The sequence below is a fragment of the Sparus aurata genome, chromosome 4 (assembly GCF_900880675.1).
Source record: "Sparus aurata chromosome 4, fSpaAur1.1, whole genome shotgun sequence".
NCBI lineage: Eukaryota > Metazoa > Chordata > Actinopteri > Spariformes > Sparidae > Sparus > Sparus aurata.
This window is the reverse complement of record NC_044190.1, coordinates 1,702,842-1,723,134: the sequence shown is the minus strand read 5'-3', so window position 1 is coordinate 1,723,134 and position 20,293 is coordinate 1,702,842. Positions and strand designations below refer to the sequence as shown.

Sequence of the window (20,293 nt, the reverse complement as noted above, 5' to 3'; positions counted from 1 at the left end):
CAGTGAGAGTTTTTATACAGCCCATGTACTCCAAGAGCTAATCAACAACATGATATCTCTAAATGTGCAAACACAACAGCTTACCTTTATCACAGTAAGTGGAAACTTCTGATCTGTTGCAACATTTGTGAAACATTACATCTGTTCACAGGTGTGTGAAAGTTTGTCAGTGGATGTGTGCCAGGAGCGGTTCTAGGGGGAGGCCAACAGGGGCCAGTGCCCCGTAACTCCAAGTCTGGACCCCGCTGTGGCCCCCCCGACAGGGAGTCTGCGTCAATAATACAATGACAGATTTCTTGCAATGACTTTGTTCTGAAGGGAAAGGCAGAAATGAAGTGTCTCAGCAGTTTACTACCCAATCAAAATTGCTGAAATTGTAAACACTGTTTTGTCTGAATGAGGGATTTATCTTTTTTTCCGGGTTGTATGTGCCCATAACAAAAAAGCCGGCCCCAACCTGGCCCCCCTATTAAAACTGGTCTAGAACCGCCACTGATGTGTGCATTGGAGCACAGAATTGTATTTCGTTTTGCAGCGATAAAAAGGTTTATAATAGCGCTAGTGAGGTCCAACGTTCATGTTGGCTGATCAGGTCTAACTCACAGTTATTGTTCCAGTTCCTCATGAGGGTATTGTTTGAGGTCAGAGGTATGTGTGGATCAACTTCCTCCACACTAGAATGGTAAAAACATTTATTTATGTTTTTATTTATCTATGTATTTATTTATGTATTTATTTATTAATTTATTTATGTATCTATTAGTTTTGTTTTTATTTATCTATATGTATTTGTTCAAAGTTCAAAGAAAACAATTTGAAAATCTAAAATATAATTGATTTCTATGCTGAACTACAGGGCCCTCACCCAGGAATAACAGCACCAAAGTTAAATGTGGCTATATTCATATATATATATATATATATATATATATATATATATATATATATATATATATATATATATATATACATACATATATGGGTTATGTATCTATACATATATATATGTTTGTATGTATGTAGCTTCACTTGGTCAGAGAGACAAAAAAAAAAAGACACTCCTCTGCTCTTATCAGTGTGGGACACTCAACAGACTGTTGTCAATACCGAAAGCTTGAAACAACCACTATGAAGAGTTGGATTGAAGTATGAGGACTAAACAAAAGAAAGAATGAACTACCTTTTCTGTGGTGTTCTGTAAAATGTAACATATAATATGCCGTGATATAGTCATATATTTAAACTATTTGGAGGGGAATTATTTATTATCTTTTTAACTGTAAGATGAGTCTCAGTCAGGACATGGTTTACCTAACTTAGCACAGAGAGTGCAAACAGGGGTAAACATCAAGCCTCACTCTCTGTAAAGTGAGCAAGGATAGGTCAAAACCTATAGGTAGCTGACCATGTCTGACCACCATATAGTCAGGGTATGATAATGTGGCCCATTCTGAGTTGAAAATGTAATTTTACCATTTACAATTTCATCTTTACAAATTATTTCAATTCAGAGCATTTCCATTTCAGTTATAGCATTTTAAATTCTACTTCAGATTATCTCACGTTTCAAATTGTTTTTACTATTTCTTTTTACGTTTTATTTATGACCTGATTATTCATAGTCATGTAGTAAAATAATAATCTTTTTAATTATATTCATTTTACTTTTTACTTTTTCTGTTTTGACTTTTAATTATGATCAGCCATTTCTGACTTAATGTATGAACACACCCATGTTCATAGCGAAACAATCTGCAGGCTTATGGTTACTTTTAATCATTAATTCATGTTTGTACAAGTGCCAGGCTCCTGTTTTGAGAACTGAAGCCATGCATTTGAAACAAAAACAGATATTTTTTACACACTTTATCTACAATTACACTTATCTTACTCTACAACTTGCAGATGTTTTTCATTTACTCTTTGACTCTTGAAGTCAAAATCATTTGGAAATTGTACATATCCAAGTTCTCCAAATGACTGTGGAGTCTAAAGTGAGCTGGTCAGTCATAGACATAAATAGACTGTGCACGAGTCTTCTTTACTGTGGTCCAACATGTTTTTATTAATATTAACTAGATGATTGTGGTTAAACATTAACACCATTAAAGAATTTTTTCAAGACAAACAATTGTGTTTAATATTAATGTGGAAGAAGACTCATAGAGAAACTATTGTGGTTTACCATTTGTCATGTCATGCCCTCCAAAGGACTCAGCCATTAACTACAACTCTCCCCAAACAGCACCAGTAATTATGCTGATATCAATACAAAATGATGTTTAGTTTCTGATTTTAGTACTAATGCGGATAAACCTGATCATCTAACATATCATGGACAGGAAATTACTCCTGATTTGTAAGTCAGGTTACAATGATTCTGCTGTTCTCTCTCCTGTCATCCACCTGCCTTTAAAAAATAATAACTATTATGCTTGGTCAATGGCAAGGTAAAAATATATTTATGGAGCATTTGGAGCAAATACACGGACACAAATGTAAACAGATGCCAGAAATAATTTTGTCAAGTTGGGAAAAGGAGATGGGCTGAAAAATATCAACTGTTGGTGGATTTACAATCTCCTTATTTGATGGAGAGGAGGATTTGGGGGGGGAAGGTTTATAACAGAGGCAGTGTTGCGTAAGACTCATGTTCTCAATAACCGTAGGAAAAAAATCTTGCTCCTGCATGATGTCAAAAAGATGTTTGTAAGATGTTGCCATCTGGCAAAAGAAGTATCAGCTGCCATACCACCAGACTATGGAGCAGCTTCATTCCTCAGGCCGTGAGACTCTTGAACTCATCCTCAACACTCTAAATAGATGTAGAAGGACTCAAGAGCTAAACCTTCAAATAAATACCTTTTACATCTACCTTGTACCTTTTTGAACTTTGTAAATGAGATGTGAAACATGTTTTTCTGTCTGTCCATTAAAGAGCTGCTTTTCTGCAGTCCCGTCTGAGAAATCCTCTTCTTATAATATATTATCACCCCATTTGACTGTTGTCATACCATTGAATAGGCGTAATCCTGATACCATCATCCCACAATTATGGGCCAGTAGGGCCCTACTCTACCTACTAGTAGGCGCAGGAGGCTGTTATCACCTATTAATCTGGTTGACCCAATGTTATTAATGCCCAGTAGGCACAGAAGGTTTATTATGGAGCCCACACTCTCCCGCCCCCTTTTTTCATTTAGCTAGAATATTAAAACTTCAATGACAACAGTCAAATCCGGTGCTAATGTCAAGCAGCTGAAAGCATACAAGGAAATTTTTATATTATTTCTGTTCTTTCACACACTCTTTAAATCTGTTAATCCCTCATTTTTATAAAATCTTTTCTCTTCTGTTACTTAGCCTGCTCCTAAGTATGATGCTGTAGTGCCTCTGACTATACATATCAATCCAGTAAATATACAGAACTGTTAATTTGAAAAGGCTCTACTTTCTCTCAGGCAGCTAAAAACTGACACAATTCAGTATGTGGATTATAGCGATCAAACATGAGATTCTGAGACAGTTTCACAACTGTTCTTACATCAGTAGCAATGTTACAAGACACAAAGCCATATAAAATGTATTTGGAAATGTCTCATTTGTGCTGACAAGTTGTTGCAGCAGACTGGATCACATAATCCCAGCACTGGACAACTGATGCTCTCCTTACAGAAGTCTGCTTTTTGATGTAAAATGATGAGAATTAATTGCCATGATTTCTTTTTTTAAGTCTTTTATGTCTATTGACAGTACAGCTGAAGATTTGACAGGAAACAGGGAGAGAGAGACGGGGAATTACACGCAGCAAAGGGACCCAGGCCAGGAGTTGAAACTGGGTCCGCTGCAGAGCCTCGGCACATGGGTCATGCGCTCTACCAACTGAGCTAAACAGCGCCCCAATTGCCATGATTTCTATATTCACATTCAGAAATATTAATCATTACATTTTATGATTCCTTTTATATGCATAAATTAAAATTGGATACTGTGAAACAATTTTAAAATGTATTTTGTTTCACTGCATTTTAATGTAGTTCATGTTTTTTTTTCAGTTAATTCCATATGATTGCGCACTTGTTTTTTGTCTATTAGTTTAAATAAAAAATATGCTTTTTGTTTTGTTTTGTTTTACATATGTACTGAAGTATGTACTATTAGTTATTGCAAAATCTCCGCAGTGAGGACCTGGTCATATTAAAGCTGAAAATAAAAACGCTCCTGACAGGTTTTGATATATTGCTGTGGTTACTGAGGCAGTCTCTGACAATATTCAAACAAGTTATGTTATAAATTAAAAGATATGATGTCAATGATTTTCTGAAAGCAAAACTTCAGTACAAATCGGTACCAATCTGAGCTTTTTGCTTTGTCATTGTTCCTGTTTTTGCAAGGTATTGCAAGACTGTGTGTAAACCAGATCCATATACTGCAATTGTGCCCACAATTTAGAGAAGTCATATTTCAGTCATTTTGCAACTCTGCATGCCTTATCTTAACCAGAGGGGTTGAGCAAATGTGCAAAATTTAATTCAATAGAATAAACATGAATGACGATAATAGTTTCTTATTACCTGACTATGATTCTGATGATTCTGATGATTGTAATTGTCTATGTATAAGCATTGTAAATATAACATGCCAATCTATAACCACTACATGTCCTTTTTCCAGAAGGTAAGTGGACAAGCAGTCCACTGATGAACTAAAGAGTTAAGACATAGCCAGTGTCATTTTCAAGGGGGATGAACAGTGGCTGAAGGCATTTTCCTCCCCCCAAAATTTTTTATGTGTCATAACTGATCCATATTTTTAAATTATTTAGTAATAAAGCAAGCAACAAACTTATCTTTTATACAGAAACTTGTCCAAGGGACCCCTGTGATCATTAGATGTGGAATTAAAGTGTATGATATTTACACTGGGTGAAATATTCAAACCTAGGTTTTTATTCACCATCCTTTAAATGAAAATATCCTAGGGAAATATTGTGATATCAGTCTATGTTAATCAAAAATCTTATCTTAAGTCTCAAGTCCTTGCTGACCTAAGACAGACATTAAGACAGTCAACAGGTGAACAGACACGATCATTGTCTGACCTTAACACAGAGCTGCCAGGGCCTAAATATAATTTAAAGGAAACTGTGTCTCAACTTTTTGAAATCAGGTGTGGATTAACTGATCAGTTTCACCTTTGTCTTTTGTAGTGTGTCACTGATTGCTTAAATCAGCAGTCTGGTCCTGTGTGGAGACAGGCCCATATGTTACACAAGCCATTTTAAGTAATAACTGCCATTTCCAACTGAGCTGAATTTGTCAATATGCCTTTTGTGAGCAGTATGCCATATTAGGATGCAATTTTGGTGACATTCCCACCTATATAAGTTCAAACACTTCCCCAACATTTCCTTGTTCTGCTGCTGTCCCACAATCAGCCATGATCCTGCAGGCTGCCGTGCTCAGTGTCCTCCTCTGCTCAGTCTACAGTTTTGCTGTACAGGTATGTATAAGCAGATACTTTGCATTAATATGGACAGACAGATTAAATTCTATGAATGAATCCATTTAGCTTTTTTTCGACCTTTAAAAAATGGTCATTTAATTTTGGGAACACAAATACCAGTTTTCAAGGTTTCCACCATACCTACCACCTGGAGGACTTGCAATTCCCACAGGATTCTAAAGTGTATTTAAAATCTCTGCTAGAGCTAAACTGTCTATGGAAACTTCATATAAAAGAGGACATTCAAATATTTCATTCATACAAGAATGCTGTTGCTCTGTATTCATTCAACTGTCTTTTTTTACTTTATTCTTTTTTGTGTCAGGCTTCTTTGGAAAAGAGTAAGGAGTACTCTGGTAAGACATGGATACTTTCATACAGTAATTCTATATAGTCTTAAATAGTGCAACTGATACATGCAACTCTTTTACTCTGCAGGAAACACCACTGAGCATGATGATTTCAGTGTGTCCACATTGCTAGAGAAGGCCAATAGGAATATTGGTATGTTCATCTCAACTGCAACTACTTTACAGCTGTTCATTTCCTTTGATGATATGTTACAGTGTACAGGTACAGAGAGCAAGACAAACGTAACCTTTAAATATAGAAATCTTCCCTAAAACATTAGACATACTAGATAATGCTGTTGTTGCTGTCCATACCTTTAAGTCTACAGCAGAAAAGAAACCTCATTCCAAACAGAGACAATCAATGGGGAAGATGTGACCTGCCCTCATGACAAGAGTGGAATAGAAAAATAAATGTTGTACAATAAAAAAAACATTTTTAACAATCCTTATTTCATTCTGCAGGAAAGAACTTTGATGAGCCTCTAGTGATGTTTGGAGACATAGCAATGCCAACAGGTCTGCAGAACGCTGATCCCTGTACACAGCGTGGATGCCTGTGGCCTAAAGCCACTGATGGCAACGTGTATGTACCCTACCGCATCTCCAACCAGTACTGTAAGTTTCAACAAGTAGTCCCTTTTTGTAGACAGGACTTTAATGTTGTCTCTGTTATACAGTAAATATAACTCATGATACATCAATATCACATGCACATTTAACAGTGGCACTAACTACTGACTAGCAGTAACTAGCAGTAGCGATGACAGGAACAAAATCCTCAAAAAAAAATTTCTTGTCAAGCCCAAAGAGAGAGAGATGCCATCATCCGAGGTCTGCGGTCATTTGCTGCGTCCACCTGCATCCGCTTCACCCCCTTGAATCGCCAGAGGGACTTTGTGGACATCCAGTCTCGCTCAGGGTATGGACCACACAATGCACATCCATACACATACATGAATGTACAAATGTACATACAAATCTGCAGGGGTATTAAGAGGATGTAAGAAAAGGAAAAACACATTTTGAATATAGAAAATTTATCCGAATGATTCTGGCGATGCTCGGGGAAATGAAATTGTGAAAAAGAAAATGCATTGTGAAAAAGAAAAAGGTAAAAAACATCATCATAATCCTATGGTTGCAGCCACAGCCCCCAAACATAAAACAATGAGGTAACACATTTTCCAGTTTCACAAAATTCATGTTGAATGGGTGGGAATTACCAAGTAATGTATTTGAAACGGTTGAAAAGTGTACTTCATTTAGCGGCCTGCTGAGGTGAAGTTATACAGAAACTAGAAGAAAATTACAATGATTCGATCAGCAGCAGTTAAACAGAAATTAGTTTAAAGTTTCCTGGAGATGTATTAAAGGAATTTCTAGCTATTTATTGGTTATTGGCTGAATATTATCATCACATAATAAAGAGGTTTTTGAACATTTTTATATATTTATTGTGGTAATCTGGGGGTAATTTCGATTAAATTTAAAATATATTAGCTAAAATACAGCTGAAAATGGACAATAAAATGTTTTCAACATGTACTGGTTTCTTTCAGGTGTTATTCATATGTCGGGCGTCGTGGTAATGCCCAGATAGTGTCTTTAAGTCGCCAGGGCTGTGTTTTCGAGCAGATTATCCAACACGAGCTGCTCCATGCCCTGGGCTTCGACCATGAACAGACCCGGTCTGACAGGGACCAGCATGTTCGCATCCTGCTGCAAAATGTGATAACTGGTGGGTTGCCTTATAGACAATACTGACCAACAATTTGAAAAGCATCCATTTTGCAAAATATAGATGCAACTTTATAAAAGTTATGCATAACCAAAATGTTGTTACAATTAGGGTAATTGACCTTTATCACTTTAAGGTACACAAGTGAAAACTGTAATGTACACATAAATGAATACAATCCTGACTTGACTTGCCTTAACATTATCATATCATTTCAGCAGGTATAGTAGCTTGGACTGTTAATTATCAGAAGTTGAGACAGATGCAGTTTTCTGCAGATACATTCACTGGTTTCACATAGTGAGCTTCTCGGCTATTATGATTGGCAAACTATGATAAAACAGACAATAATTGATTGAGCTATGTTTGCCCTGCAGGAATGGAGTTTAATTTCAGGAAGATCCAAACAAGGAATCTTGGCACTCCCTATGACTACAACTCTGTCATGCACTATGGAAGGTAGCATCTCGATGGACTAATTTACCTTAAACCTCCAATTTGAATTTGAAAGATGGGTTATTTTTTGAGTGCCATTCCCAACTCATTCAGTACTGACGCTATCTGATGGCAGCCAACCTGCATCAGTATTTGATAAGTTTGGAAACCAAAGACATTAGCGTCACTTGCTACTAATTAATGTAAGTAAATGTAATATATAGTATATACTGTATGTGTAATACAGCTCTGCATGAATGACTTAGTGCATCTTGCCGAATGTGATCTGGGCAGTTTAGAAAAGAGTACATGCAGGGATGCGATTTATACTGCTCATTAATACTGTGTGTTTTGTAGGTATGCCTTCTCTAGGAACAGGCAGCCAACCATCATTCCCACCCCTAACAGCAATGTAGCCATTGGCCGGGCCACCCAGATGAGTTCTACTGACATCCTACGGGTGAACCGCCTATATCGCTGCAGTATGTACCTTTTAACTGATGAAGAAGCCTACTTTCTCCCAAACTACATAAATCCCTACCTGTTTCAGTCTCTATCTACAGTATCTTTCTATAGAGCCAACATTCTTACCTTTCTTCCCGCTTACCAACCTGGCCTCGTATGAGTGTACCCACATATACTACTCAGTATACTTTATTCCTGCTAAGGTTATCACAATATCAAATTTGAATGACTAGTGCAGTGCCCGTAGGAAATATGTATTCCTATAGAAAAGTGGGAGGTTAAGTCGCTTTTTCTTGGATGGCCAAATGAGGCTGTGTTTGAAGGGGACATTTTTTATTACTTATAATGCAAATATAAATTGGTGTTTGCTAAACATGTGCATACATTTAAAAAATTTACAAAGTTATATGTAACTATATACATTTAAACAGTGCTCAGGTCTGCCTGAGCTCCTTCCAGCTGAATGAAGAGCTGCACTGCCTGCTCCACATTCAGCAGTCTCCTCATTGTTTTGACTCATTAAACAAAAAAACGACTCCACTACACACTAAACACACTACACCAAACACTACATAACACACTAACTATACAACTATATATGCTAAATGTCACAAATCTCTCAACTCACAATATCGCTGTCTCTATCGCTGTCTCTACACCGACCGTCGTTGCCTGTCATTCATTCGCCTTCGTCCCTCCCACATCTTCCCCCTTTCCTCAACAACCAAACTTGCTGCTTGGACAAAAGCCCGTTTTTACCATTTATTCCTGCACCAAACACAAAGCAAACGTGACGGCAATGTTCGGTGGGCTAGCAGCAGCTACACACGAACATCCACAGATTCCGATTCCACTTGGTTGTCCGCGCGTCTCCGGATCTCCTCAGACCCAAACAGACTTGGTCCGGACTCGTTTAGTCTCATTAATCCACAACAGTCAGTTTAGATGCACAGAACGGGACCGAACCGCCGGCAAAATCCCGGTCAAGCTCACGCCGCTGCAGGTATAAATCCGCTTGTTTCTTAAGGTATGTCGTGGGCTTGAGCTCTGCAGTGATTGGCTCTGGTGCGCACGTGGCTACGGTGTGCAGTGATTGGCTCTGGTGCGCATGTGACTGTGGTGGCTCCGGTGGACAATGCTCGCAGAAGTTGTAAAGCATTTATGAAATAATTTATTAACGGTATCATTGCAGTCCAAACAAATACGATGTCGCACACCCTTGAACCAAGCAGCAGCCATGTTGAAACTCTCAGGTCAGTCTGATCCTGATCCGCAGAGATATTTGAGGAACACACACACACACACACACACAGACAGACAGACAGAGATTCCTTGCTTTTATAGAGAGATTATCATGGCCAAAAGAATTCAACAGAAATGTTGAGATAAAAATGCAGTCAGCCAAATCGTAGCAACTTTGTTTATTGTGTGTTTTGTCTGTTTTTTGTCAAAAGTAAAACATTTGTTAAACAAGTAAGGAGGTGGAGAGAGTCTATGGAACCATAAATGTCTGTTGTTGCAACATGACTTTCTACAGCAGTAGTAAATCAGTGAGTAGCGGCCACACAGCAGCTAGCTAACAGTTAACTGTTACTGCAGCTTTTTCTAAGGCACATTACCACAACCTAATGTAACACAGAAGGCCCTGGATTATTTACAGATTATCATATTTCTATCATCAACAAGACGTCAATATATATATTTTTCTGTATCATGGTTATTGTCATTACCGGTTATTGGCGACCTGTGTGTTCATGCACATTGCAGCAGTAACAAAGCAGCCTTTACAGGTTTTGCTTTCTTTTGGTATTCATTTCAGAATCAGCTGTGTCCAGGCCTCACCTGGAACCTGTGCATGGAGACCATTTCCTTTAAAACAAGAAAGCAAGTGGGTTTGGATGCTTTTTAAAAATAATAATAATAATAAAAAACTTGCTAGCCTACACAGTATCATAAATGTGATCTAAATAAGTATGATATTGGTTGAACTTGGATGTACATTCTGTCTTCAGATGTAAATTTTTTTTATGTGAATGGACATTAATGTGCTCCATGTTTCCTAATGTAGCCAAACATCAACTTATCATGAAGTGTACTGATTTGTAAATGAAGGCATTATGAAATAGCTTCCCTTTACTTAGTAACTATTCTGAGAATAGTCAGAATTCTGAGGAAAAAAGTCAGAAGGCAAATTTTTCAGTGTGTGTGTATGTGTGTGCCTGTGTGTCTGTGTGTGTGTGTGTCTGTACACGTGCACATTCATTTAATATTTTTAACGTGTTCCCTCTTTTTCCAACAGGGACTCAACAGGCAGATTGTTGCAAGTTTTTATCTTCAATAAAAACCACAGAGGCATCTTGTGCTTTATGAGTATGCTTTCATGAAATTCGGAATATGATTATAATTGCTGTTATGCATCATCACAAATGTACTCTTTCATATAACTGTACAAAAAACGCTTGTAAGCTTGATTGAATACTAATAATGAATAAAAATATACATCCAAATACCTCAACTTGAAGTCATCCTATTTTCTGTTTGCAACAGCATGTAGATATTCTGACCTGTCAAAATATAGGTGACTAATATCACTGGTCAAAAATCCCACTTGAAGTGAAGCTCTTGCCAAAAAGCAACCAAGGCTTTATTTGTGATTGAATATGAGTCAAACCTTCGTGTAAAAGCATAATTATGACGAAAGAGGCCTTTTTAAGATTTACTGTAGTTTCGTTTTTGAGCAAGCTAATTTTCAATGGAGTGCGGGGGCACTGGTACGCTAGCATCAAAATCGCTATTTTTAAAACACTAAGAATGCTTAACACAACCTGAAACTTTGCTCATAGTATCACAAAACACTTTTTGTCTGCCATGACGGCGGCGCGCCGGAGATGCTACTGCTAATGTGAGTTGTCCAAAAACTTCTATTTAATAAATGTTCTCAATGCTTGTGTTCATGTTTAGAGACCCTGGTGATACTACGAGCAAAGTTTCATGTTGTGTCGAGCCCCGCACTCCACTGAAAATTAGCTTGCCCGAATACAAAACTATTGTAAATCTTAAAAGTGCCTCTTTCATCATAATTATGTTTTTACACGAAAGCTTGACTCATATTCAATCACAAATCGCTTTATAGTGAGAGATGCACTTTAAACCTGCTTAGATCAGGCTTTTGTGTGGGTTTTTTATCACCTCACCTTGGCTCTGCTTTGATCTAAATGTAAGACCCAGGTGCTGTCTTGCCTGTGGGAAGTGGGAATGGGATCAATATGCGATTCTTAAAAAGCCTGTGTAGACCCACTAATTCTGGTGGAAAAGTGGTATAAGCATTGCCCTGGCATTCGCTATTACATCAAATTTGATTAGATTTTTTTCAGTCAAAAAAAATGGTGATCATTTATTCTTGAAAAAGACTAAACCTAATCTGAACCTGCGTAGGTGATCAATATTCACACTTTCTGTCATTCTCACATGTTGGCCTTCATATACAGGGCAAAGTGAAGCTGCTTGATAAACATACACAGGTGACCAAATGCTGCACATACTGTATTTGATAAGCCTGTTATCTGACCTTGCTCTGAATATTGAGTCAGCACAGAGAGTCTCCCCCACCCCCACACCCACACAAACACACACGCATGCACATGCATGCTTGCTTCCCATGTTGCTTCCCATGTTTATTTGTATTTTGTATTTTTCTTAAATATTCTGACTATTCTCTGTTCTCACTAAGTAGAGGAAGGAAAAATATGGACAAAATATCAAACCCTGTTAAATATTATGCTTTTGCAGTTAAGCTCATAGGACTTGTTGTTCCAATACACCAAGTCTTATTTCTTAAGCCCTTGTATAACATTTCATAGCTTACATTTGCAAAAAGTGGAGTAGATTTATATTAACTTGTGGTCATTCTATAATATATTGTCAAGTTATTTCCCTCATTTTGTATGTGACACTGACAAAATGACAGAGGGTGCAACTGCAACAAGTGTCCTTTTTCACACCCATAGTGGTATGGGGGTCTAAATGCACGTGCATGTGAGTATGTACATCACATGACTGATAAACCTGTGAGTTTTGCTGATTTTTTATATTTCTAAGGCACTCTATATTTGGGCTTACAGACGCAGTGAAGCAGTTATAAAAACTTGGAGTGACACCTCAGTCGTACATTTCCACACAGAGGATCTGAGGTGAGTTCAGCTGTGAACGTCTGCAGTAGAATGTGATGGAGAATTGTTCACTTTATTTCATTGGTTCAAGCACCGTCTTTTTTGTCTGGGTGGAAGCTGTTGCTGATTCTGGTCTGTGTCCTGCAGGTCTGCAAGGATGGCTTGCACATCTGTTTTAAGGCTCTCCACTCTGGCTTTGCTGCTGCTGTCTGCCTGCTGTTGGGCTGACAGTGAGGTAGGATAACAGAAGAACAATCGAAGCTGACAGCACACTGTGATACCAGGCCATTTGTTGAGCTGCATCACAACACTTAGATGTTATACAATGTATGTTAAAGATTGGCTGCCTTTAACAGCTGTAATGTGAAAATGACACATAAAGCCACAGTATTTGGCAGATACATTCTGTAACCCTTACAATGTCACCTATGTTCTTTTGGCCCTATCTATTTCTAATCTGCCTGTTTTTGTTTGTTTGTTTTACACCTAATCCACACTGCACCTCCAGACAGGTATATAATCTTTTCTAATGATCAGACCAGTTGTATTGATTTACACAGTATTGTGACAGGTGCATTGTTAAACAAAGTGCAATTGTGTTGTTGTTGATATTAAGCAGACAATATTGCAGAGGAGGACTTGGGAGACCTTTCTGTCTCTGAACTTCTGGAGAGAGCCAACAGTAATCTGAGTAAGTGTCACCATGTTCCCTCATGGCAGTTATTGATGGTGCAATTAATTTTTGTATCCTATTAGTCACAGTTTAACAGGATTTCAAGTTTGACCATATTATGTGTTTCAGTCCATTCCGAAGAAGATCCCATCCTAACTGGAGGAGACATCGCCGTTAACAGTGAGGCAGAGAAAAATGCAGACCCTTGCACCAGCCGAGGCTGCATGTGGGGGAAGTGGACTGATGGGAAGGTCTACATCCCATATTATATCGCCAGTCACTTCTGTAAGTGTCTCACACAAGTCTTGGAGTGAGACACAGCAGAGATCCACTGGATGATACACCAGAAACAAATAGAAAAGAGCATGTTTGTTGCTCAATGTTAACAGTAACTCGTTGTTAGCAGCAGTCCAGTCCTTGGTAGTCATAACATGAAAGACAAAAAGAAGAAACGGTCAGTTAGAGGTAAAATTGAACAGAAAGGATTCATAAAACCTATGAAGCTATTAAGTCCATCATCCAATTTGCATCTCTTGGATAGGCTTGGCTGACTATATAAACAGATTTGAAGATACTCACTAGCCAGATCACTAGAAAGATTAAGCCTTCAAACAACCAGCAGGCAATTTGGGGGGCGGATGAGTGGGGATGCCATCCCCGTCGTTATAAAAATGACCAAAATGCATCTTCCTTATCATCCCCCTCTCTATCTCCTAGCAGCAGAGACAGTGCAGAGAGACGGGCGTTCAGTGTTCAATATGTCTCCTCTGTCTTACTCATTGATCCTTTTTGTATGGTCCCACTCATGGCCCTGAAATATCATTAGTCTGTGCTGTGTATTAATTATGGATCTGTGATGATCTGCAATTTTTTCACAGACCAATCTATCTGTCTGTTTTGTCTTGGATAGATAATATTCTCCGATCTATAAATTATGAATACTCAGTTTTATACTATATTGTAGAATATGTACTCCATGGAGTAGTGTTACTCTCCATTTGCTGTTGTGAATATATAATCAGATGGGATATAATATGACCACTACTTTCTCTAGAATTACCAGAAAAGAAAAGCAGTTGTACATATATTAAAGCTATACGGGCTAAATGTTGTGTGGAATTGTCCTGCCAGCTTCCCGTGAGAAGGCTATCATCACCCGTGGACTGGAGTCCTTTTCCTCCTTCTCCTGCATCCGCTTCAGGCCCAGCAGAAGCGATGACCGCGACTGGCTGAGCATTGAGTCCAGGAATGGGTGAAAAAGCTGCTTACACTCACAACTTAAGTTTTAATTGAAAGCTTTTCTCAGTCTTCAGTGTCCTTTAACTCACCTCTGATCCTGTCCAGCTGCTACTCCTATGTTGGCCGTAGTGGTGGTAAACAGGTGGTATCCCTGGCCCGCAGTGGATGCCTTTATCATGGCACCGTCCAGCATGAGCTGCTCCACGCTCTGGGATTCAACCATGAGCAGACCCGCTCTGACCGGGACAACAACATCAAAGTCCTGCTGCAGAATGTTGTGTCTGGTAACTGAGCTGTTTATTATTCAGAATGGCATGTTGTACTGCTTTTCCACCAAAATGCCTACTGACCCCATTCCCACCCCCAACAGGCAAGACAGCCTGTCAGTGATTTTTATCTGAAGCATGATCATAATTTGAACCATTTGGTCCAATAACATTTGGAAAGTGTAGAAGAGCCTCACCAATAAGATTGTTTTATTCAAGCTAGCCAGATTGGTCAGTGATCCAGGTATTTTCAAAGCTGGGAGGTCGAGCTTTGTTGGCTTTAAAACACAACCAAACAGCTTTCATAGGACTGAACTTAAATTCCTTCTTTATTTACGCACCACTACCAGATGAGAAAGAATGGAGCCTTGAATGATCACCCATCACCCTACTCTGTCTTTATAGGTGGATACCAAATGGAAAATAATTTTTTTGCTAATTAATATAGCCACTCCTCTAGCTCGTGAAGTAAAGGAAGAGAAAAACACCTGGTTGAAACCCCCTTGTTTTAACTTTGAATGCTCTGTATCATTCAGATGAGTTTCTTGCAGTAAGGCTATATCAATCTGATGTTGCTTTAAGTAATTAATGATACGCTTTTTTATGCAGTTATTGACAGTGTTGTGCCTGAACGCGTTCAATGAACGATTGTTCATGAACTTGTTCATATTTTAGGCGAACGTGAACTGAACGCACTGTATTTCTGCCTGATGAATGATATTGTGAACGCGTTCATTCTGGCGTTTGTGAACGGCATGCTCTCACAGTTTAACTTCGTTCAAGACAGTGCCAGATTTCCACCGAGCCTTCCAGGCGAAAACCGGCTAAAAAGCGAAAAAACACCCAATCTGGCTGTTCTGTATAAAAAGGACGCTGGACGAGAGTTTTGTGCACGCAACTCGCTTTACTTTCGGTCAAAACGAAACTTAGCTAGTTCAGACACAAACAGCTGCATACCAAACATGCAGTGAGGCATTACCAAACAAACACAGATTAATTCGTCCTGAACGAACATAACACTGACAATACCAGCCACCACAGGGTCTCACCACCACATGCGTCATCAACATGTGAAGCATGGAGGCAAAAACAAAAGAAGGCAGCAGCACTACCTCAGACTGTGCCTCCACCATTAATACGGCATCTATGATTGATGATGATATGTATGATTACTTAAAACTATTTTATGAAAAGGTCAGTGATGAACCAGGTGGGAAAAATCTGACCTTTTTGTGTAAACTTTCAAGAAGCAACTGCGTACATCAACAATGCCAACAGCGAACCTGAAACGGCACATTGAACTAAAGCCAGCCTTTCAAGGTCTGTGCGAGTGAATGAAAAATCAAAAGGCACGGCAACGGCGAGCCAAAACAGATCCTCTACAACCCAAATCACATTAACGGTGTACAGTAGTGGCTCCGCTGTCTGCATCTACCAGCCGCAGCTGGACCACCTGGTTTTGCAGTATATTGTGGGAGAGCTGCAGTTTCAGTGGTAAAACTGATTGAACAATTGCTGTCTGTGGTTCTATATGGGCTGTGGCAATAATTTAGAAAAATAATAGCTTGCAGCAACATATTGAAAAAAAAAGAACTATGAATTAGTTCATTTTTGGAACTGTGAACTTAGTTCAAAATTTTGAATTATGAACTATGAACTGAACTAGTTCATTTTAACATTTGTGAACTGAACTTTGAACTAGTTCATGTAGACAGTGAACTTTCCTAACACTGGTTATTGATACCTTTACCATTTAGGGTTAGGCATCGTATTTCATGGGTGTATTTGTCATTATTTAAGTGATACTAATATGGGAATTATGTCGACTGTAAATACAAACAGCAGAGTCCACACACCAGACTGCGGCGAGTAAAATGTAACGAAGGAAAAGAGAAAAAACAAACAAACAAACAAACAAAGAAGACCACTTGAATAAACTAGTAGTAACTGACCCCAATCACATTCATTTCCTACCGAGGTCGTCTAACCTACACTGAACTTGTGCAGTGATGGAAGCATTGTGAACATAGTTAGATTGTCATCAGTCCTACAGTATTGATACATGTATAGGTTTCTGCGTTTACATGACACTCAAGAAAACCGAATTACTGCGTTAGTCTGACTATGAACGGATTTTTAAGATGCATGTATACACCTTTGTCTGACTAAAATCAGACCGGATCGGATTTCTCATAGTCGAATTACACTACGTAGATTATTCGATTGAAAGTCGCATTACTCCTGCATGTATACGTTTCCAGCGGATCAGATCGGATTTTGCGTTCTGCGCAGGCGCGAGATTTTTCCCCGGGGCCGTGAGCCGGAAGTAGACGGGCAGCAGCGGCGGCGGCTTTCCTCCGAAATCATGGTAAGAAAGAGCCTTGATTGTTATTGGGCTATATGTGTCTCCTGTGTCTAAATACCGTGAGTGTCCCGTTTAACGTGATGAGAATACCTCCGGATATTCCCTCTGCAGGAACGAGGAGGCTGTCTCTGCTGAGTCAAATGACTTGGTCCCTCCTGATTGCGTATCCACTCAGAGTATGGCCGGGTACAGCATCCCATACTTCTCTCCGGCTTGTCGGAGCTGTTTTTTTCAGGGGGGTGAACGCCATTCTCTTTTGATGTAGCGTGGGAAATTTCAAAACAGCGTGTGGTGGGCTCTCTCTATCTCTATCGGGCTGGAGAGTCCCAGAATCTCCGGTAGCCATATCTCCAGAAAGTCCACAGCGTTTGCCCCTTCCACTCCCAACGGGAATCCCTCTCAGGTTTTTGCGGTGATGTCCGTTTTGAGCTCCATCACTTCTTTTTGCTGTCGCTGCTCCAGCACTGTCAGCCTACGGCGCAGGTCCACAGCGGTAGTCTTGTATTCAGAGCCCTTGGCTTCCAATGCGGTGACTTTCGTATTTGTCGTGTTAATGGCTTCACTCATCTTTTCCAGTGCAATGTCCACTTTGCCATAAGCTAGCAATTGTCCATTGCTAGCTTATGCTCTAGTTCGTTGCAATCCGAGGTCAACACTTTAGGGTCTTTTGAGTTGTTGGTCGGTTTCTTTTCTTGGTTTCCTGGCCCACAGGTTCTCGACATCGACATCATATCCCCTGGTGAACATCTGTTTCACAAAAGCTGTTAAAAGGGCCTTACTCGTAATTAAATCTCAATATATATGTTGAGGACCGAATTGACCCAACCTTTCAATGAGCCACCATAACCGGAAGTCTAATCTTTACATCTTTGAAAGAACGTGTTTACACAGCCCCACTTCCAGGGGCGGAGTGGAGCACCGGCCCACCACCGGATGCAGATGCTGAAATATAACATCAAAATAAAATGATAAAACTATATTGTATGACAGACCTGGATCAACAACATTAATTATAATAGTAGACATATACATATTTTACAATATCTGAAGTTAATGCTGTGGCATCTGTAACTATAGCTTACTTGGATGTTGCCTAAGACCAAAACTCTATAGACATTTTCAATACAGGCCTAAACAGGCCATTCAACACATCAATCTGTACATTCGTAATTTCCAGCATTGAATATAAACATATGTTTTTGAATAAATCAAATTATTAGCATTGCATACATTTGGAGAATGGAACTATGGATAGTGCTAAAGCAATACAACAAGCCATTCAACCACTGGAAAACCAGGCATGTTCAATACATTTGTAAGGAACTATAGATATTTAAGTGCAGTATAAAAAGAGCTTTGTGGGTGGATGGAAATTTACACTTAGTCATTACCATACACATTTGACTAGCTTGTGCTAGTTCCCACTTAGCAATAACGTCAATGCTTGAGCTCCGCCAACTGTTTTTCTGTCAATTCACCGGCAGCACTCGTTGACACTTGATTTCGGAATAAATCCGTAATTTTTGAGAAATTTGATGCATCCCCCTCCAGCATCCCTTTCTTCTTCATTCTGGCCTTTTCGGCCCCTACTTTCTCCTTTCTCTTCTTGCCTTCCATGTGTAAAACAACAAGCAATCACGCAAATCCTTCGACTGTCAAAAATCCTGTACTTTTCCTCGAACTTGCTCGCTTTCTCTCTGTCTGACGTATGTCATGCCATTAGACGAGGGGCTGCTCATTTATCCCCCTACATTCCTGTAAAAAGACTTGACCTGCCATCGGTTCATTTGGTAAAAACAGAGTCATTGACTCTGGATAAACGCATTTCCCATTCCCAAGAGGCTTTGCTCCATTCTACATTAATGTAAGAACAAACAAACAAATTAAATTGCAGGTCGTTTTTTATTTGTGACCATGAAAGTTCTGTAACACCTGAATAAGAAGAATTAAATTAATATAGGCTACACAAAAATCTGTAGATTGATGGGAGAGATCAGAGATGAGTGTGCAGGGTAACCATGACTGAGATGCAGAGAGTGAGCAAGTGGTATAAATATTGGTTGGTCTTGAACTTCATTCTGATGTAGTTTATCTTAGATATTTTTTCGCGGAGAATTTAAACAATGTCAATAATTTCGATGAGCCCAAGGTCTGGCCGCATACATCTCACAGCTGCTCAGAATAATCTCAGCTGGTTCGCGCAACTTCATTGGCCAGCTGGCCAACCGGGAAAACTCTCTATTGTCAAGATTGCCACACCGCCCCTGCCTACTTCTCTGTATGGCTGAAAAAGTCAAAAGTAGACCAGAGGAGAAAAACAGCTCTATCATCACAGGTCCAGCTGCACAATTTTCTGAATATAAAGCCATAAATGCCAAACCACAGAGCCCTGCAGCCTTTTGGGCTCTTTCTCCTGCTGCTGAGAGTATTTTCTGTCAAGAGCCTATGTGAATTAAACCATGAAATGTTCACTTAACCCTGTGTTTTTAGGAATGGAGCACAACTTCAGAAAGATTGCCACCCTCAACCAGGGCACTCCTTACGATTACAACTCTGTCATGCAGTACCACAGGTGAGTGGCTTCTCTTCAGCTCTGCTGTGTGTTGAGACAGATGTGTGGGTTGTGTGTGCACAATGTGCTGTGGTTCATTCTAACATTTCTGTTTCCTGTTGTAGGTATGCCTTCTCTAGAAACAACCAGCCCACCATGGTCCCCATCCCTAACTCAAATGTGTCTTTTGGCAATGCTAAGGAGATGAGTCGCAATGACATTGCCAGGCTCAACACCCTCTACAAGTGCTGTAAGTGTCCACATGAGCACATTAGAACAAACTGTACATACACACACTCACACACACAGGCATACACACACTGCCAGCACTCTTTATTACACTTATTGTTTCTTTTTTCCTAATCCACCTTTGCTCACTTCACCATTACAGAGGAAGCCTGTTCAGATGTGCCGACAGACAGGTCAACAGGAGGATTGTCTGCATTGTGCTCACTGAACAACAGAAGCTGCAGACCTAAACTGATCAGCCTGACAGTCAATGATCGTACAATAAAGTTTCTTTGCTGAAACACA

At 39.4% G+C, this 20,293-nt stretch overlaps 2 protein-coding genes across 2 annotated transcripts; both read left to right on the top strand.

Moving 5' to 3' along the window:
* The first annotated feature begins 5,364 nt into the window (after positions 1 to 5,364).
* LOC115580128 (low choriolytic enzyme-like) lies at positions 5,365 to 11,011 on the top strand. The gene is made up of 10 exons (XM_030414079.1): positions 5,365 to 5,502; positions 5,831 to 5,861; positions 5,944 to 6,009; positions 6,321 to 6,473; positions 6,660 to 6,777; positions 7,418 to 7,596; positions 7,974 to 8,055; positions 8,389 to 8,513; positions 10,316 to 10,384; positions 10,796 to 11,011. The coding sequence occupies exons 1-9, from the start codon at positions 5,440 to 5,442 to the stop codon at positions 10,369 to 10,371; spliced, it is 873 nt and encodes a 290-aa protein (XP_030269939.1). The 5' UTR covers positions 5,365 to 5,439; the 3' UTR covers positions 10,372 to 10,384; positions 10,796 to 11,011.
* Positions 11,012 to 12,812: 1,801 nt separating this feature from the next.
* On the top strand, positions 12,813 to 20,293 carry LOC115580129 (low choriolytic enzyme-like). Its single transcript, XM_030414080.1, has 9 exons — positions 12,813 to 12,900; positions 13,174 to 13,177; positions 13,282 to 13,356; positions 13,468 to 13,623; positions 14,470 to 14,590; positions 14,683 to 14,861; positions 19,699 to 19,780; positions 19,885 to 20,009; positions 20,151 to 20,293. Coding segments are annotated over exons 1-9 (822 nt in total). The 5' UTR covers positions 12,813 to 12,822; the 3' UTR covers positions 20,153 to 20,293.